This window comes from Schistocerca gregaria, chromosome X, assembly GCF_023897955.1.
Source record: "Schistocerca gregaria isolate iqSchGreg1 chromosome X, iqSchGreg1.2, whole genome shotgun sequence".
NCBI classification, from domain to species: Eukaryota; Metazoa; Arthropoda; class Insecta; order Orthoptera; family Acrididae; genus Schistocerca; species Schistocerca gregaria.
In genome coordinates, this window is record NC_064931.1 from 189,195,652 (window position 1) to 189,217,272 (window position 21,621).

The 21,621-nt window shown below is 40.5% G+C and overlaps 1 protein-coding gene across 1 annotated transcript in view; it reads left to right on the forward strand.

The window, feature by feature from the left end:
* Positions 1–1,128: 1,128 nt before the first annotated feature.
* LOC126298380 (inhibitor of growth protein 3-like) overlaps positions 1,129–21,621 on the forward strand; it is a 133,232-nt gene continuing 112,739 nt past the window's right edge. The window contains exon 1 of the mRNA XM_049989688.1: positions 1,129–1,177. Coding sequence (XP_049845645.1) covers positions 1,150–1,177 — 28 coding nt within the window. The 5' untranslated portion in view covers positions 1,129–1,149. The remainder of the gene's footprint in view (positions 1,178–21,621) is intronic.

Below are 21,621 nucleotides of genomic sequence, written 5' to 3' on the forward strand. Positions count from 1 at the left end.
ACAGTTTTCTGTAATGTAGTTCTGCAATGATGACCTGTACACACTCTCATGATATGCCACACTTATCTGAGAGTTGTGTCTGTGCTATCCAATGATTTGCTCTGATGACTTTATCAACCCGGTTCTGATGAGTCTCATTGCTTGATGTACTTGGGCATCCACTCTGATCTCTGTCACAGATTTTGAGGTTAGCATCACCATATCCTTTGTCATGAGCACAAACAACCCAACATTGCACATTAATTCTGTCCATACAATCATCAACACGATTTCAGTTGGAGGCACCATTTCTGAGATTAGAAACATGATTACAGTATGCTGTTTCTCATGTGCCAACATGCTTATGTTACACACTTAAATGGTACACCCTACAATTTGGTGCAGCTTGAGTCAGCAAAGCAGGAAAGTCAATCAAGTAATATGCACAACATATAATACCTCAACTGATATTGAAAACAGAATAAAATCTTCAGAGTAATTACTTTTCAGTATGCCCTCATAAACAAATGCCAAACAGAAGTTGCACCTAACAGCATTCAAAACAAGAACGTGACAAGAATTAGGCAGTTTAGATTCTATTGTGCTGATAAAAACTTTTGAATAATAATAACATTGATTTATTTTGTGTTAATGCATTTTTGTTACAATTTTTTTTATTATTGCTGGTTTTGTAATTTTTTATTACTGCCATGTTGGAAGAACATTGGTCCTGATTTGTGTTTTCATAAAACAAACTAACTACTATTTTGAAGGTATTCTTAAACATGTGTAATGTCACAAAATTGTTAGTAATGGTGCTAGAAACATGTATTTCATTGTATGAATGTTTATCGTAGCTGTTACAAAAAATTTAACTTTTAAAATTAATGTTTTCTATTTTAATGATTTACAGTGTCTTGTAAAAATTTCTCATTTACTGAATGATGGCTTTTTTCCCATCACATTTCAAATTTTTAGCTTCTGAATAATTTAATGTAAATGTAACTGTGACTTACCAGTTTTCTATTGATAATGTGAAACAGAACAGTAATACCTTTTACTGAGTATTGTGCTTGATATATATGAAACAAGTATTGGCACTGATTTTGTGATAATTTGCTTACAGTGTTAGAACATCTTCCCCAAGAACTGAGGGATCGTTTAACTGAAATGCGCGAGATGGACTTGACGGTCCAGAGTGAGTAATCGTTGAGAAAATATTAAAATTCTTTATGGTTCTTTTCTTCTTTATAAGTTGTTGAAAATAAGAGAGAAATTCACTAGCCTAGTGTGTTAAAATTTATCTGTATGTATATGTGAAAATGATAGATTGCTATTCACCATAAAGATGACACTTTGAGGTGCAGACAGGCACAATGAAAACTTTATCAAAGATTGGTTCATTGCTTTTCGTTTTGGTCTTCCATTGTCTGTCATTAGCTTTCTAATCTTTCCCATATTGCATTTAATCCACTTATGTTTATGATATAATGGTGGCTAAATAATAATCTTTCGGAGTTTATGTTGTGCATGGGTGTTAAAGAGTTAGTGAGGAGTAAAACTATCTAGTAGAGTAACTTTCACATATTATGTTTTTGGTTTTGATAGCCAATGATAAAATTGCTACCACTGCTGAGGTATGTCGTAAGATCTAATGCTTATTTACACTGTCTAATCATCCCTTGTATGTAGTCCCAGGCCACTGTAAAATGTAAGGTCCGTTAGAGATGTTATTCAGAAACACCATGATATTTTGGTTGTTACTTCACTTTCAGCTAAATGTCCTGGTAATAAAGCAAGCTGATTAATTTTAATTGAAGTGTTGATGATGTCAAGAGTCTACTGCCTCTAAGACATTGTGGTTGCTACAACAGGTTTATTACTCTCATGCAAAATGAAATGTGTCTCATCTCTATGCTCATTCACTAAGAAGTGAGGGAGACAGGTCCAGATAAATGAAGATTTTCACTAAGTAAACAAAAAATAGTGCTTGAAATTTACTCTGTCGCTTCTTAGACAGTGTGGATACTATTGCAATGATACAGCCATGAAACATTGGCAGGATGACATGAAGTTTAAAGAGATCTTTTACAGTTTTTAATTTGTGTATATGGATACTTATCAGTTTCAACAATTCCCTTTTAAGCAACCACCTCTACATTGTCTTCACCTTCCAACCTATTTCTAAATGATTATTCTCATTCCATTACCTCTAACTTCCATCTGAAACATTTTATTCATATTTCTAACACTTGTCTTGGCTACGTATTTTACCATTTTAATTTCTTAATGTGTTTTTATATATTGTCCCTGCACTGGTCTTTCAGCATCTCTGGTTTACGTGCTTTATTTTTCCCCTTCGTCATTTTTGTCCTGTATAAGCTAGTGTCTCGTATACGTATACTTTTTTGGGATGTTTATCATACTTTCAAACTATGCTTCATTGCATAGCTTGTACTCATTTAATTGTTTACCATCCTATCATGCCAGTCTATAACAGTTCCAATGTGCCTCATATTACCAAACCTTTTCGCAAGTGAGCAGGGTTTACCATTTGAGTCCTCTTGGATTTTCATCGTTGGCAATTGGATCTTAGAATCTGGAGCTTCCATAACTTATTATTGGAACAATTCCATCCTAGTCAAAAATTTCAGGTGTGTGTGTGTGTGTGAGTGTGTGTGTGTGTGTGTGTGTGTGTGTGTGTGTGTGTGTGTGTGAGAGAGAGAGAGAGAGAGAGAGAGAAAGAGAGAGAGAGAGAGAAAAGTGAATGACTTGTTCAGTTATACTGTAATCTGCCCATGCTCATTTCCTTGTAAAGTTCAATGCAAAGTAAAATGTTGTGTGCCACACTCTTCTGTCTCCTATCTGATAGACTTAACCTATGGAACAGATTATGTCATTGCTGTTGATTAAACTAGGTTGTTTAATGCTTCAGTTGATTAGCTCCTCCCCAATACCCAAGCCTTCCCAATCACTAAGTATTTCCCCCCTCCCCCCACATACCAAGGTTTCTTTTTTTTTTTTTCAACTGGGCAAATTAAGTAATTCCTTTCTGTTACATTGCATAAGAATTTGAAGAGTGAATGTGTTTGGAAGAGTTTTGAAATCTGGCGTTTCTCTTAAAAAGAATGAGAGAAATTCACTAGCCTAGTGTTTTAAAATTTATCTGTATGTATATGTGAAAATGATAGATTGCTATTCACCATAAAGATGACACTTTGAGGTGCAGACAGGCACAATGAAAAGTCTGTTGGACACTGAGCTTTTGGGCAAAGCCTTCTTCAGAAGTGAAAGTAAAACAAACACAAACACACACACACCCACACCCACACACACACACACACACACACACACACACACACACACACACACACACACACACACACACCTGCCACCTCTGAACGCTCTTGCTGATAGCTCAACTGCAACTTTTGTGTTGGATGAAAGCAACAATCTGTAGTAGAGGCAGGGAAGGAGGAAGGTAAGCATGGTGCCGTTGGGTGGGGGGGGGGGGGGGGGGGGAGAGAACAACATGCAGGGACTGAAGGCGGCGAGGCCCAGGCTTCCAGGTGCAATGTCATGATGCTGTGGGGGAACAGGGGGGGGGGGGGGGGGGGGAGTGGAAAAGTAGAGGAGCAGAGAGGGGAAAAGACTGGTGGGTGCACTGGCAGAGCACAGTGCACATTGAGGGTGAGGGATGTGAATTGGGAGGAGGTGGTAGGATAGAAGGGGCAGAAACTGTTGGGTGGAGGGTGTGTGGACATTGGTTATTGTAGGTTGAGGCTGGGATAATTATGGGAGTAGAGAATGCATTGTAAGGGCAACTCCCATCTGTGCAGTTCAGAGAAGCTGGTGGTGGAGGATCCAGATGACTCAGTTGTGAAGCAGCCAACTACTGCTCCTTTGAAGGGAAGGTATACAAATAAATTTGTGGCACAGCCATGGGCACCTGCATCTCTCTGTCCTGTGCCAACCCATTTATGGGCCATCTAGACATAATCTTCCTAGATTACCAAAACCTCAAACCCCTAATCTAGTTCAAAGTTCATTGATGATATCTTCGTGATCTGCATTCAGGGCCAAGGCATCCTATCCTCATTCCTTCGCAACCTCAACAGCTTCTCTCCCATCCACTTCACCTGGTCCTCCCCAACCCAGCATACCACCTTCCTGTACACTGATTTGCTCTCATCTGATGGCTCCATCCACACCTCTGTCCGCATTAAACCCACCAACCTCCAACACTACCTGGAATTCAACAGCTGCCATCCCTTCCACACCAAAAAGTTCCTCCCATACAGCCTGGCCACCCGAGGAAGGCATTCTGCAGTAACAAGTATTCACTTGCCCAATATGCTGAACGTCTCATCCTATGTATTTTCCGTCACCCTCCCAACCTTTACAATATCCTAATCCATCCATATTCTACTCCTAATCCCAGCCCCTTGCCACAGGAATCATATCCCTGTGGAAGAGCCAGGTGCGAGACATGCCCAATCCAACCAGCCAGCGCTTGCTATTCCAGTCCTGTCGCAGGCTTATCCTACCATTCCAGTCCTGTCACAGATTTATCCTATGCCATCAGAGGCCTGGCCACATATGAAAGCAGCCACATCATATACCAGCTCTGCTGCAATCATTGCATAGCTTTTTTTGTTGGTATCACTACCAACTAGCTGTCCACCAAGATGAATGACCACCACCAAACTGTGGCCTAGCGCAAAGAGAAGTGGACCACCCTGTGGCAAAACATGCTGCTGAACATAACATGCTTGATTTCAGCGGCCGTTTCACAACCGGAGCCATCTGGATCCTCCCATGCACCACCAGCTTTTCTGGACTGTGCACGTGGGAGTTATCCTTAAAACATGTTCTGCATTGTTGAAATAATCATGGCATCAGCCTGCAATAACCAATGTCTCCATGCCTTCCACCCAACAGATTCTGCTCCCTGTGTCTTGTCACCTACATCTATTACACATCCCCTCACCCTCATTGTGCGCCACTTCCTGTAACGCACCCACTGGTCTCGCCCCCTTCTCTGATCCTCTCCTTTACTGTCCTCCCAGCCCTTTCCCCACAGCCTCCCAATGCTCTGTATGGCAACTTTGTCCTGTCGCCTTCTAGTCTCTGCCCGCTCCACTGGACAGTGCCCTTCTCACGCATGCACACATACTGTGCTATCCCTCCACCTTTCCTGGCCCACTCTGTGTTGCTCCTTTCATTCAATGTGACCATTGCAGTCTGGCTACAGGGTGTATACGACCCGGGACGACTAGGTCTGTGAAAAACCTGGGAATTTTTTCATCTGGGAGAAAACCGGGAAAAACCCCGGAATTTTACATTGTTTTAGTTTTCATTTAAATTTTTGTGATTTTGACGGCTAAGAACCAATACTCTAACAAAGGATATTATTGTATCCCACTTCTGCAGAATAATACTGCAGCAACAAAACATGAAGAAGAGGAGCGAAAAAAAAAGAAAAAAAAGAAAAAAAACGGAATTAAAACTTAAGTCATAAAGGAAATGTGCCATATACAACAATAAAACACAGTGCTCATACAAGCGTCTGCCAACAGCAAAGTGTGTCAAAGGCTTTAGGAAGACTATGCATGCTTCCTAACAACGAAATGCCTCCGATGAGTGTGATGTGACAGCTGTTTACATTTGATTCATTTGAGTGGTTGCGGGCGGGCTCTTGTGCGTGTGCAGTTGAGTCACATACGAGTAGTACCTTCTCCCACTTCTGGTTACAGATGTGTGGCTGGGCGCCACTACCTAGTATTGCCCCAGTTCGGAAATACTGTAGATCTGGGCTGATACCAAGAGCAGTCTCAGTTGCAGTGGGGAGTCTCCATGTGACCCATGTTTACGTTTAGTGGTTGTGCTGTTGGCTCTTCATTTATTGCTCCCACATTAAATGAAAACAAAATGGATTTCTGTGGCCGGGAGCTACCAAATGAATTAAAATATGTTTGTATAATTACGGAAGGCAAAAAAATGTTATTAGTTTCACAGAACAATGAAGTTATTTTTATCAGTTTGCTAAAGAGATTTGGCTTTTATTAATCTTTTGCACTGAGGCAGTCAATTTATTTGAAATGAAGTGTTTGATTCCACACTGTTGGCTAGTTTCAACTGTGCACATTTTCCATCTTCTAGCTTGTATGGCATTATGCCATAATAAAGAACCAAACATGAGATAATACAGTACTGGTACTCAAAAAAAGGTTCATCCGATTCTGGATATATGAATGTGCACTTTAAACCGAATTATGCCTTTCAGTGTGGATCATGAAATTCCGATGCTCTTGAAGTATCCTTTGATGTCTTGTTTCTTTCATGACATAATACAAGGTCTTTTAATATTTTACACGTACGAACATGCGGACTTTCTGCGCCATCGTAGTTGCGCAAGGGCAGTGACGCCTGTTCCCTGGCACTCTCTGGCAACTACTGAAATGAACCAATTTCTAACAGGTCATGGGAAGATATTGAGAATGGTGGTTTGCAAAGTGTTAATTTCAAAATAAATTTCCTTTTATGCAAGATGAACTATGTATGAGAATGTTCGATGAATTTCGTAAATCACAGAGTGTGTGGCTCTCATTTAAAAATCATGTCTTTGATTACGACCATCTAGGAGAATTTCGAGCCTAGATGATCAGACATTTATGTCGTTATTAAAAATTTTACTGGCGTATTTGTGTGATGTACCTTAAAGTGTAATGTGTGCAAAAAAGATCAACATTATATGTGGAAGCTTAGCTTCTCTTGCAGCTTATTAATCTTAGAGACCAATATTATATGTGAAAGCTTGATTTTTCTTGTAGCAACACTATGTATATTAATTTAAACTATTAACTTTTCTTATTTGTGTGTTTGCACTACTTAAGAGTGATCTTGCTATTGGCTGACTACATCAGGTGTCCTATGTTGTCATCAGCTGAGCTATGACTGTATTACAAAAGTGCGTTGCAATCTCAATTTCTATACTTCAGGAAGTAACATGCGGTGTTTGGTGGAATTCGAACTTATATCTTCGTAACACGAAAATATGCAGCATACATGTTGCGGCACATCAAACAAAACATTTGTTTTTTCCCCCCCGAGTTTTGCATTCTAAAGTGCGGGGAAATTCAACGTTGGTGTGTAAAACTATAAACATTCTAAGTATTGATAAGTTTTACAGTGCTGAGGAAAAGTTACTGTCACTTAACACGGAAAATGCTTATTTTCACCCAGGAAAAAGTGTATTTTCAACTGGGAAGTCTGGGAAAAACCTGGTAATTTTTTTTCCTTGTCCATGTATACACCCTAGGCTAGAGCAGCCAGAAATAGCCATCATGTGTGATGAGTGTCTGCGTATGTGAATTTGTGTAGATTTTCATTTGTTTTCTGAAGAAGGATTAGGCCGAAAACTCTGTGTGTAACAGTCTTTTCATTGTACCTGTCTCCAATTCAACATGTTATTTTTATGCTGAGTAGCAATCTCTCCTTTTCATAATATTGTTGATAGTCTAAACTGGACTTTCTATTGTTTGAAAGAGTAAAATTGTTGACTTGCTCAGCTGTATTCTAACGTCAGCAAGACCCCTATGATACTCAGTTTCTACTGGGGGGTGGGGGTATGGGGTGGGGGTGGAAGACGATATAGTTCAATTGTGAAAAGTTGTACATATACACTCCTAGAAATGGAAAAAAGAACACATTGACACCGGTGTGTCAGACCCACCATACTTGCTCTGGACACTGCGAGAGGGCTGTACAAGCAATGATCACACGCACGGCACAGCGGACACACCAGGAACCGCGGTGTTGGCCGTCGAATGGCGTTAGCTGCGCAGCATTTGTGCACCGCCGCCGTCAGTGTCAGCCAGTTTGCCATGGCATACAGAGCTCCATCGCAGTCTTTAACACTGGTAGCATGCCGCGACATCGTGGACGTGAACCGTATGTGGAGTTGACGGACTTTGAGCGAGGGCGTATAGTGGGCATGCGGGAGGCCGGGTGGACATACCGCCGAATTGCTCAACACGTGGGGCATGAGGTCTCCACAGTACATCGATGTTGACGCCAGTGGTCGGCGGAAGGTGCACGTGCCCGTAGACCTTGGACCGGGCCACAGCGACGCACGGATGCAAGACCGTAGGATCCTACGCAGTGCCGTAGGGGACCGCACCGCCACTTCCCAGCAAATTAGGGACACTGTTGCTCCTGGGGTATCGGCGAGGACCATTCGCAACTGTCTCCATGAAGCTGGGCTACGGACCTGCACACCGTTAGGCCGTCTTCCGCTCACGCCCCAACATCATGCAGCCCGCCTCCAGTGGTGTCGCGACAGGCGTGAATGGAGGGACGAATGGAGACGTGTCATCTTCAGCGATGAGAGCCGCTTCTGCCTTGGTGCCAATGATGGTCATATGCGTGTTTGGCACCATGCAGGTGAGCGCCACAATCAGGACTGCATATGACCGAGGCACACAGGGCCAACACCCGGCATCATGGTGTGGGGAGCAATCTCCTACACTGGCCGTACTCCTCTGGTGATCGTCGAGGGGACACTGAATAGTGCACGGTACATCCAAACCGTCATCGAACCCATCATTCTACCATTCCTAGACCGGCAAGGGAACTTGCTGTTCCAACAGGACAATGCACGTCCGCATGTATCCCGTGCCACCCAACGTGCTCTAGAAGGTGTAAGTCAACTACCCTGGCCAGCAAGATCTCCGGATCTGTCCCTCATTGAGCATGTTTGGGACTGGATGAAGCGTCGTCTCACGCGGTCTGCACGTCCAGCACGAACGCTGGTCCAACTGAGGTGCCAGGTGGAAATGGCATGGCAAGCCGTTCCACAGGACTACATCCAGCATCTCTACAATCGTCTCCATGGGAGAATAGCAGCCTGCATTGCTGCGAAAGGTGGATATACACTGTACTAGTGCCAACATTGTGCATGCTCTGTTGCCTGTGTCTATGTGCCTGTGGTTCTGTCAGTGTGATCATGTGATGTATCTGACCCCAGGAATGTGTCAATAAAGTTTCCCCTTCCTGGGACAATGAATTCACGGTGTTCTTATTTCAATTTCCAGGAGTGTATTTTTGTACATTGTTGTTGTTGTGGTCTTCAGTCCTGAGACTGGTTTGATGCAGCTCTCCATACTACTCTCTCCTGTGCAAGCATCTTCATCTCCCAATACCTACTGCAGCCTACATCCTTCTGAATCTGCTAAGTGTATTCTTCTCTTGGTCTCCCTCTACGATTTTTATCCTCCACGCTGCCCTGCAATACTAAATTGGTGATCCCTTGATGTCTCAGAACATGTCCTACCAATCGATCCCTTCTTCTATCCAAGTTGTGCCACAAGCTCTTCTTCTCCCCAATTATATTCAATACCTCCTCATTAGTAATGTGTTCTACCCATCTGATCTTCAGCATTCTTCTGTAGCAACACATTCAAAAGCTTCCATTCTCTTCTTGTCTAAACTATTTATCGTCCACATCTCACTTCCATACATGGCTACACTCCATACAAATACTTTCAGAAACAACTTCCTGACATTTAAATCTATACTCGATGTCAACAAATTTTTCTTCTTCAGAAATGCTTTCCTTTCCATTGCCAGTCTACATTTTATATCCTCTCTACTTCGACCATCATCAGTTATTTTGCTCCCCAAATAGCAAAACATATTGTACATATTTTATAGATATATTTTTTATATCTGTAAGGTCAATGTTTTCGACTTTTTGAACTGTGCTACATAGAATTTAACCTCAGTCTCCTTTCCATGTTTATTACACACTATTGTCCACATGTTAGTGGACCTTAGAAACCCAAAAAGAAATAAATGCATGGTACACCACGATGAGTACTGACAAAATTGTGACATGTGACACAGTGCCAAAGATTCGAGATATGTTGATAACGGGTTGTGGAGAATTCTGTCACCTGCTGTACTCTGGGGGCATATAGCATGTCATAGAGTGTATGATGTCCTTGAATTGCAATGTTTATTTCATATCGGGCTGACCATTGTACCTTACAGTAATACACATCCTGCTGGGGTCCTCATGCACATAACAACATGGAGGGTTAATATATCTGTGCGTATAGAGTGTAAGTATCCTTACATTACAATGTTCTTCAGACAGGCACGCATATCTGAAGGACATTGTAATGTGGAGGTACCACTGTATAAGTGTTGATATTGTAATGATCTGTGATGCTATGTTAATGAGTGCACAAGTCTGACTTTCAACAGTTGTGGAACTGTCAGTCGGGTAAGTGCATCCACCATGGGAAGATTATACCACAACAGATTTAAAAAAAAAATCATTTTTTAATTTTCCTGTGGTGTAAAACAACAAATAGAGGTTTTTAATTGTGTTGAAGACAAATACAACATAAAAAACAACAGTGAAATCAGTTTTTATTTGCTTTGAGATGGGCACAAGACATGTTCATTATCCTGTCTACTGTTCTCTGCTACAAACTGAAATTGAGAAGCAGTGTGTTTCACAACAGACTGGAGTGTCTCAGGGGTCATATTCAGAATGTGTTGTGCAATGTGTGCCTTCAGTTCAGCTATGTTTGTAATCGGAGTATGGAACACTGCATCTTTCAGATACACCCACAGCCAGAAGTCACAGGGATTAAGATCAAGTGATCTGTATGGCCATACTGAAGGGAACTGACAGCTGATAATTCTAGCATTTCCAGAATGCCTCTACAGTAGCAGCTTCACTGGCTGTTCAATGTTCAGAGGAGTGCCTTCTTGCATAAAAATGATCCTACTCACACACCCACACTGTTGAATGGTTGGAATGATATCGGTGCGTAGAACACTCTCATAGTATTTACCAGTGACTGCACTTTTCTACATCACCACCTGACCCTTTCTGCAATGCTGTAGCCATACCTTCTACTGATGTCAGATCAGTTGCTTTCCTCCCTCTACCACATTGCCCTTCAAAAGAAACTGTCTTCTCAAACTTCATAATAATTTTCTCTAGACCCATGGCATACATCAGACCAATGCCTTTTTTCGCACCCTTGAGGGTTCAGAACTTGTGTAGGGTTACTGGTGCACAGTCACCATTGTTGTAAAAGAGCTTTAACAGCAGCACATGATCCTACACAGAGACAGGCAGACTGAGTGTCTCAGACAGCTGTGGAGCCCATGTCTTTTACTTTGCATATTGTGCCACTTAACAGTGCCAGCTAGTGGTAAAATTTTTGGTACTTCTCCCCCCCCCCCCCTCCCCCCCTTCCCCGAATAACATTTTTTCCTTCTTCCATAATACTATGTTGAAATTCAAAATCATTCTGAGCAATTGGTTATTACAGCATTTTGAAACTGTAATTATAAACACCTTGTAGATAATATTAAAATGAATGTTATTTACTCATAAAGTTAATAGCATCTGGTGATATTAAAGTAGCACATCCCTTCCCATTCATTGGCCTATACTTGGTAGTTCTGCTTCCAGTCAGTGTGTTGGCAGTAGGTGCCACTATGCCTTTGAAGTGTCAGCTTTCCCACTGCTAACTAGCTCAAGCAACACACAGGCTGAACAGATGTATTCTGTCTATTACTATTCTAATGGAGAACTGGCAACACTTTAGAATACATTTGTCAACTGTGTGGCCATTGATTTACTTCCTGAGAAATTTACTCAATTTTTTTCTTGTCATTAGATTAAATATTCTGAATGATTCTCATTTAAGGGATGATGTAGAGATAGAAAATGTATGTTTTTGAGTTCAGGAAAGTTGTAGCAACAGAAACTGCAGCTTACTTTCCCATATACACTGGGAAAGCTCCATCTTAGCCATCACAGGAACAACAAGGGAGTGATGTCTGTTACAGCTGTACAATAGCTTAGTGGTAAAGTGTTTGTCCTTTGAGGGAGGGGGGGGGGGGAGGGGGGGACTGCATTTGTTTTTGGCTTTAGTCTTGCTGGAGTAAATATTTTTACCTCTTCTGTGGTAGAGCCATTAGCAGTCACACTGATGATCAGTAAAGAAATCTCAAGGCAAATTCTCCCCCATAAGTTTTGTTGCTACCTTGATTCTGTACCTCTAGAGTTGTATAGATGAAAAACTTGCATGACTGCACTTGTTAATGCCTGTTTTTTGCTTTTGTCCATTGTATTGACTTAATTGTGCCACTCTATGAATTGTTAAGTGAATTTCATTATGTATATACTCCTTCTGCTTCATTTTGCATACTTCTGTGGTAGTGGTTCCTGTAACATCACTTCAATACAGTAGTGAACTGAACAAACACAGACCTGTTTTAAATACACTGAAAGTGCATATTATCCCATCAATTTGTGACAATTTGGGATTCTCTGTTCTATTAAAAAAGTTTTTATTAAAAATACTATGATGATAAGTTGTAATTCATTTGTATTAGTACAGTGCATACTATATGGCGTTTTTCATAAGTTTATTAAATACAACAGATAAAACATAAGAGATAAATTAATCAACAACAATATAGTTTCTTGAATTATCTAAAACAGTCGGACAAGGCTCAAATAGTTTTTCAACTCCAGGCCTGCAGACAGTATGTTGGTAGCACTTCATCTCCTTGAATCTTATGCTGTGGAAGAGACAATAAAGCTGTGCAATTGGACATAATAATAGGGTCAAGGGGTCTCATGAATTCTGTCTTTGACTGTGCATGGGAACAAACAACTATTCTATTCAAATTTAAAAGTATTGCAGTCAAGAATATCTTGTCAGTGCTGTATGTAATTGCCTGTGTGTTACATTATTATTCTACTACACACTGATAGTCAGTAAGTGAAATAAAATTAAGAAGTAGTATTACTAAAAACCAGTTACAGTTTAAAAACATTTTGAAATAGGAGCTAGTGACTACTAACAAAAATGTGCATTTTCAAGACAAGAAAAATTAAGACCTTAAAGAAACTCAGTTCATTTACGAACACCATGTATTCCCCTAGTTGAAGACTGTTTTCCATTTCAAGGTACAAAATTGTGTACGATAGATGAAGTATGACTTGATCATTCACACATTACAAACTAGTTTTAAAAATATACAGAATTTACTCACTATAAAACTCTGTAACTGAAGAATTAAAAATGTCCCCGAATATACTGCACAGAACTTAAATATATAGAACTCAAAGTATTTGCAAGTGCTGCACAAAACCTACTCTCATGTCTCACAATAACAACACAGTAGAAAATACAAAGAACTGTTTATGGTGGATTCTAGTGCACATTTCTTCATGTGATTTTAAAATCAGTCAGTAAATTAAGACAGGGACCATTAATCATCATGTATTCCTAGGTACCTCAACGTATGACACTCTCACCTACACATTTCTTATTTTACATTTAACACAAATTGTTAGTGGAAGACAGTGAAGCTGACACATCTCACCTCTGGAACAGACACTGTGTGTACTTTTGATGTAGTGCTCTAATCTCTTGCCTAATGTGATGATGTCCATCTGTATCATGTTGACACACTGGAACCACTTATATTTAATAACAGGACAGTACTATCTAGTAAAAAATATGTGAACCTTTATATACTGAGTGTGTCTCCTAAGAGTCGTCAGGTGGATTTTCTCATGTGTTTTGGTACATATCTACAGTTTCATTTTTGCATTGTGTAGCTGGAGTCAGCCCAAATATTTTCTGTACATTACATCTCCCACAAAACGCTCAGTGTCAACACAAAGCGTTGGCTTGTTTCAGACAAAATGATTTTTAGATTGAGATTTTATATGCCCATTCAATAGAGTGCTCCCAAATTCGTCTAGTCCAGTATTCATTTTATCAACAGGTATTAACACGACAGAAAACATGAAGAATAAACAGCAATTCAGTAGCGACCTGTATTGCTGCGTGCTTGATGGTAGCAGTCAATGTAGGCCAAGGTTATGCTGTTGCTGCTGGAGTACTGGTTATTCTTCAGGTTTTACTGTCACTGTTAATACATACTGATAAAACAAATATTGCACGAGATTAATCTGTCAAATGGGCATGTTAAATTCTGCATTAAAAATAATTTCATTTGTAATGGGGAAACGAACAGACACTTTATGCTGACACTGGGCATTGCGTGAAAGACTTGATCGGCTATGAAAAGATATTGTAAATAGCTGCTGAAACACCAGAGGAAATGTGCCTGCCGACTCTTAGGGGACACCCCCCTTGTGAGCGTGGGGGGTATAATGTATGTCATGTATATTGCATCTCCATGCAAATTTGCCTTTTAGGGAGGTTATACATATATATTCTGAATACAGGGAATCTGACACATCTCCACTTTAGAATAATGCCTCTCTTTCTATTCATAGGGTGCCTTGCTATCTTGTTCCAGCTGAAAATTTTGAATGAGGAAATATCAGACCACTTGTGTTACTGTGACAAATTCTGTGTCCTGAATTACCTGTCTGAGTTAACAGTACATGAAACCAAGCCACTAACTTCATTGCTCAGGCAAACCAATAGGGGGATGAACAACAATTGGCATTCAGACTTTGATTCTGTGCACAGCCATGTAACAAAATTTGATTCATTAGCTTACAGGTTCCTGAAATGATAAAGTAAATACTGACTGAGTATAGTGGTGCTGTGATTGATACACTGTATTTGCATTTCGGAAAAGCATGGCTCATATCATTGTCCAGCCTTTCTGCTTTAGACTTCCCATAGTTTTTTTTTTTTTTTTTTTTTTTTTTTTTTTTTTTTTTTTTTTGGTTTTGGATGGTTTCTGTGAAAAGGACACACCACATTTCTTTCCCCACTTGTATCCTCTCCTAACTTGGCTCTGCGTCTAATGATCTTTTCTTAAGTGGGGTGCTAAATCCCTAATTTTCCTTCCTTCTTCCTTCAGTGGACTCCATGTTCTGTGACGCAATGGGAAGTGAAACCACAAGTCAAATTTGTCCAGACTTGTTTGTATTCAATTTACATAGACAGTCACATTCTTTTGGGTTTCAGTGCCTGAATCTAAATGCATTATTAGAGAAATAAGTATTTATTAATGACAAGATATCAGCCATTTAACTGAATCTTCCATACTAAATTAAACAATTTGGAGGTTACAGAAAATAATTAATTATAATCTGGAAAATGTAATGACACTCTGGACCCTACATGAACCAGGAATCCATTAAGGAGGGTGAAATGAAATCAGGATCATTCAGTAGTGATTTTTACAGCTTCCTCACTGGAAGCTGGTTGTTTGAGAGTGCACCATATATTGCCTGAAATGCACTATTATCATCAGCAGAGGCATCAGACAGTATTGGATCTGAATTCCACAGCACTTGAGTACCTTTTTGTTTTATGTTACAGTCTTCCATTTAATGGACATTATCAGTGTTAACTGAGCAGAGCCAGGGCTAATTTGAATAAAAGAGACACATTAGCCCAGCTAATTTTTCATCATAATAATCAACCATTCAACATCTACTACTGGATAAGGGCCTGCTCTAGACTCATCATCATCATCATCATAATATTCAGATATACCAGTTGAAGTTGCTCCTGCTTGTTCCCTACTGTCATCTCCCCACCTAAAATTAGATCATGCTCTTGTTCTTTCCTTATATCTTGAAATCAGCAAAGAACTTCCTTGGTCCATCTACCAGTAGTTCAACTCACTACATGTCACACCCAACTCTGTTTTCCTGTTTCTTTCCTGATCCATTTGATTGTTTTCTTGTAACTCCTAGTAATTCCTAACATTCATATCTCCATTGCTCATTATAAAATTACCATCAGTTTTTCAAGATTTTTCTGTTAAAAGTCCATATTTCATTGCCACAATTCAAAATTGATATTTGCGCCATCTGTAAAGGAACTTATTCATCCATTTGGTGTCCAAACAGTGGGGAGAAGGGCAATCACCACATATACACACAAGCACTTACTTGGAACTGTAGTGTCAACTTGAAGATCAGCTGACTGTCACTTTGTTTCACCTACTTGTTCTAGTGTCAGTGCAGGGATACACTTGAGTGTACTTCTTTTCAGTGTTATGCATTCAGAAGAATTGCAAGGGAGCAGGATGGGATGGGTTTGAGGATGGTTTACTCTTGAAATTACTTTGACACTATCCGCAAAAACATCTTTATTTTAAATTTTATTACCGTAAGTTTACTGGCGGTGCTTCCTGTATATTGTGTCCCCTTTTTGCTATACTTGTATGTAACATCACTGTAGTCATAAAAATGTATTGGAATGAGTTTGGTGTTGTCAGTGTCAGTGACTCTCAGTAAAATGTAACCAATTTTTTGCTCTTGCTGCTGCCACATGGGAATTATATAAATGTAGCATTAAATTGCTGTACTAGTTGTCCTCTTGCTTGGTTATAAGTTGCAACCAATGGACTTTTTCGGTTGGTGTGAGTTGCTGTATGTGAATATATTTAGGTGAAGCTTATATAAATGCTTGCACTGATGGGGTGAAAGCCAAGAATGTCTGTACAGTGACCAACACATGCTTATTGCTCCTGGACAGTTGGGGCAGGATTGCCACAAATTCTTGGAGAGGCATGCTATGTTGGCATTGCCACACAAGAATCATTAAGGCTGTGGTGGCATTCCTACTTAATGGTTTGCCTTGTGCTTTGTTTAGGAACACTTTTTTAAATCTTCCTCTTCTGATGGCAGAAGCGACTACAACAATGCTGCCACAGATGCTGATGCATTCGCCTCCAAAGCTGCCAACACATACCCTGGGACGCGAACTGCATAGGGGATGTCTCGTAGAGGAAGGGGTTATGAATCTTCCATGTGCCCCCACCAACTCATTTTGTCAATGCACCTGACTATAGCAACATGCCTGATCGACAACATATTGTACCTGTTGGACACAATGAACTGTCCATACACTTGTTGACTTTTTGATTAACCAATTATGTTAAATTTAGTTATCACACCAGAGGAAAGAGTATCTGTATTGACTGATAATATCATTATAAATATTGGTGAAATGTCAGGAGGCATAGTGACACAACGCTTCAGAGAGAACTTACAGAATATCATTAATAACTTTCCTCATAATACTGTTGTAATAGGGGGTGACTTCAACTTGCAAGGTACAGATTGGGGGAGACACATGATCGAAACTGGTATCAGAGACAGGTATTCGTGTGAAAATATTGTGTATGTCTTGTTCGAATATTAATTCGTGTACATAATTAGTAAACCAACTCAAGACCTGATACCAACAAACAGACCTAAACTTATACAATGAGTTAATGTAGGGGAAAGCATCAGTGATTATAAAGCTGTGATGGCAACTATGACTATAGGTATTACAAAGAATGTTAGGAAATGGAGGAAAATATTTTTGTTTGGCAAGAGTTACAGGATTTAATTTGCAGACTATTTGAGTTGTCAACATCAAATATTCAGCCCTGAGGAAAAAAACACGCAGCATAAATGGGAAAAATTCAAAAACATCATACAATATACCTTAGACAAATAGATTCCAAGCAAGATCTTGAGGGTTGGGAATGACCCACAGTGCTTCAATAGCTTTGTTAGAAAACTGCTGTACAAACAGAGTTTCATCGAAGATTCAAGAGAAGCCAAAAACTAACGGAAAAACAAAAGCTGAACAGAGCAAAAATAGACATAAGGAGAGGAACGAGAGAAGTGCTGAATGGATCTGAAAGTAAAATTTCATACACCAATTTAACTAAAAATCCTACAAGGTTTTGGTATTATGTAAAATTAGTAAGGAATTCAAAATCATCTACACAGTCACTAAGTGACCATACAGGCACCGAAATGGAAGATAACAGAGGGAAGACTGAAATACTGAATTCGGTCTTCCAAAATTGTTCCTCTCCAGAAGTTGGTAATACAATCCCTCCTTTCAATCATTATATGAAATGGCTGCTTCAAAATGGCTCTGAGCACTATGGGACTCAACTGCTGTGGTCATCAGTCCCCTAGAACTTAGAACTACTTAAACCTAACTAACCTAAGGACATCACACACATCCATGCCCGAGGCAGGATTCGAACCTGCGACCGTAGCAGTCTCACGGTTCCGGACTGCGCGCCTAGAACCGCGAGACCACCGCCATTATATGAACATCAAACTGGCAGATACTGACATAATAAATTGTAGAACAGAAAAGCAACTACAATTGGTTAGCTGGGGAAAGGCATCAGGACCAGATGAAATACATGTAAAATTCTAAAAAGATTATGAGAAAGAAGTTTCTCCCTTTCTTAGTAGCGGTTTATTTTAGTTCACTTGAGCAATGCAGGATACAAAGTGACTAGAAACGATTGCAGGTCATTCTCATTTTCAGAAAGAGTCATAGGACAGATGCACAAAATTGTAAGCATATATCACTGATGTCAGTCTGTTGTATAATTATGGAACATGTTTTATGCTAAGAATTATGAAATTTTTGGAGGATGAAAATCTCCTCTGTGAAATCAACATGGGTTTCACAAGCATATCTTGCAAAACTCAGTTCGTCTGTTCCTCCATGAGATCCTCAACAGGTAGGACTGATAGAAGAGATAGAGAAGACTAACTGATACTGCACGAAGAGTAGCGTATTTCATCACAGGATCATTTCGTCAGTGCAAGAACTTTCCGGAGGTGCCCAAGAAAACTCGAATGGCAGGTGCTACATCTCACAAAATGACCACAAAGAGAAAATTTGAGAAATTGGAGCTAATACAGAGGCTTGTTGACAGTGAGTCTTCCCACGCGCCAACTGCAGGTGGAACAGGGAAACGGATACTTCTGCTGAGTTGAAGGCTCAGTGTAGAATATGTTAGAGAATACCCCACTTGGAAGAACTGACTTGACCCAAAGGGCAGATCAGAAGTAGGCAAGAAAATAGTGCACACCTTTAAAATGTATTTTGAGTTTTATTTTCGTAAGAAACATTGCTGGAAGCAGCTGTCGGATGTCAGGTCACTGTGTTTGCATAGCATTTTCTGAGCTAAATCCAGGAGTTGTTCCCAAGCCTTGCTGAGATTATAGCCTCAGTCCCGGTTGATAAAGTTGTCCCTGGTGTGAATTGCGGTGGCTTCTCTAGTGACACTGCCCTATTATTTCGAAGTCTGTGCTAAAATCCTTGTATCCATTGCATAATTCTGTGACAAACAATGCTCTGTGACTGCCGACTTGTTGGGATATCTTAGTTGAGTGTACCACTGGTATTCTCGGGATCGATCTTTGATGGTGCGCTTTTTTTGTCCAATATATCTCTTGCCACATTGGTACAGAATCTGATAGACCCCAGTGTTTCGCAATCTCAGATAATTTTTTATGCCCTTGTTTTATGCACTTGTTTTATTGGGCAGGTAAAAGACATTTCTTATTCAGTACATTTTCAGTGTGTGCCCAACTTTTCCCAATAGCACGTCATTGTACAGCATACAGGCTGTAGCTGCCTCTTCCCCCATGACTTTTACCATCTCCAAAGGTTGTACTGCAGTGGTAGGGTGAAGAACGTCCGTAATCTGCCATAGTGTATTACCATTTTTTTCAGAACACGGGGTGATGGCAGCTGTCTGCAGGCAAATACAGGCCGCTGTGCATTTTCTTCAGATACACACCATGCCCCTTGCTGCTATCAGCTCTTCTCTTGACCATCCAGGAATAGCATATTCTTTCTTCTTCAGTCTTCATAGTGAATTTGGTGTTGGGATGTATGGCGTTCAGTTGTGCAAGTAAGTCATGGAGTTTGTTCCTTCTGTGGGGTCAGATAATGAATATGACATGCACATGCTTTAGGATGATGTCAAGACTTCTTCCTTGATGTGCTCTATTGACAGATTTGCAGCCACTGCTGGAAGTTGGCTGTCCATTGCAACCCTCTCCATTAGTTTATAATACTCCCCATTAAGTAGAAAAAACTTGGAGTTTATGACATGCCCGAAAAGATCAAAACTTATGACCAATAAGCTCTAGTGTTCTCATAGAGGCATCCTGGTAAATAATGAGGTGATTTCAAAGCTCACTATGATATCAGAGTGCTTCAGCCTGAAGTTACTTAGGCATTTCACAAAATCTGCAGAATTTTCAGTGTGATGCAGGCATTTACCTACATAAGGGTTTAGAATTTCTATCAGGTATTTTATCAGCAAATATATTGCAGTCCTGACATTGCTGACATTGGGGTGTAATGGCACCACATCTTTGTGGGCCTTGGACATGCACAATGTCTTGACAGTACAGGTCCTTGTGGTAATAATTTCTTCGTGACTCCCTCTTGTAACGCTGAGTGCTTCAGAAGCACCCTGATATTGTTCTCCACCTCCTTGATAGGGTCAGCATTGATCTGTTGCCTTTGTTAGCAGGTAAGAAAACAGTCTCAGGGCACACTCTCAGGTCCCAAATGGGCACCCTCTCTATGCTGCTAATGTTTGAATTGGTAGTCTCAGTTCTCGTCAGAGCATAAGATGTTTCATGATATATTTCTTCTTCAGCTGCTTCAAGCTCATGGTCTAGTAGTTAGCATTGCTGCCTCTGGAGCACATGGTCCTGGGTTCGATTTCCAGCCTGGTCGGGGATTTTCTCCACCTGGGGACTGGGTGTTTCTGTTGTTCTCATCATTTGATCATCATTCATAAAAATGGCGAGAATGGAAAGTGAAAAGAGTGGGAATTTGTGTAGGTGCTGATAACCATACCATTGAGCACCCAACAACCCAAAATCATCATCACTACCATCACCACATTATGCTGCTTCAGGAGGTAGTCGCACCACCATCTGTTCAACTTCACTGATGATTTCCACAATCTGTGTCAACTTAGTACTGAGAGCAGAGTTAAGTCCCCTCCAGCCAGATTAATATGTCAGGCATGGGGCCTCAAGTGATGAAACATAAATTTTTTAATGTTTAAAGACTTGTAGCCTTCCTGTGGGCAGTATCAGATGCCACCTAAGTAGCTGCATGTGTCCACTCTCAGGACCAGAAGTTAAAATGATGGTAAGTTGAAAATGTAGTTTAAAAAGTTCATGGGAGTTGTACTCAAGACACTACTGGGTAAAGTGTATTCTGTCATGTACCAAGGCAAGGCTGCTTGATTCTCCTGGCTACTGCAGAATCAATGTGATATATAGCCCGAGTAAAGTTTGGCACAGCATGCTTGACTTGACATCTCTTGAATGCAAGAGCACTGAGCAAACACCATCTGTGATGGTGAAGCTTTCTGAATTTCTTCAGGCTGCAATACATCTCCTCCTCATAAATGTGTGTGATGCAGTTCTACAGTTTCTCCCAGCATATTTGTTGATTGAAAAGTTTCCCTGATAACGTGCCAGTATATGGTTTAAAGGCTGTGGCTACCTCTCTCTGCATGACATCTTCTGTTTGAACAGGTTGTACTGTAGTGGTGGGGTGAAGAGGGCACTTAATATGTCAATCTGAGTAGTCAATTTTTGGAACACAGTTTTGAGATGTTTCAGTTCCTGGGGCAGAAACTCTTTGTCTGAGATGGTCATGGCTTATGTAATAGTGTTTTTAGTACCCTGTTACTCTACACAGGTTAGTGGCAGCGTCTGCACAAGCCATGGCCCATGGTGCCATCAGCTTTTCTCTTGACCATGGCAGGACTGATGACGTAGCTGATTAGTCCCAAACTCCCCCTACTCTCCCT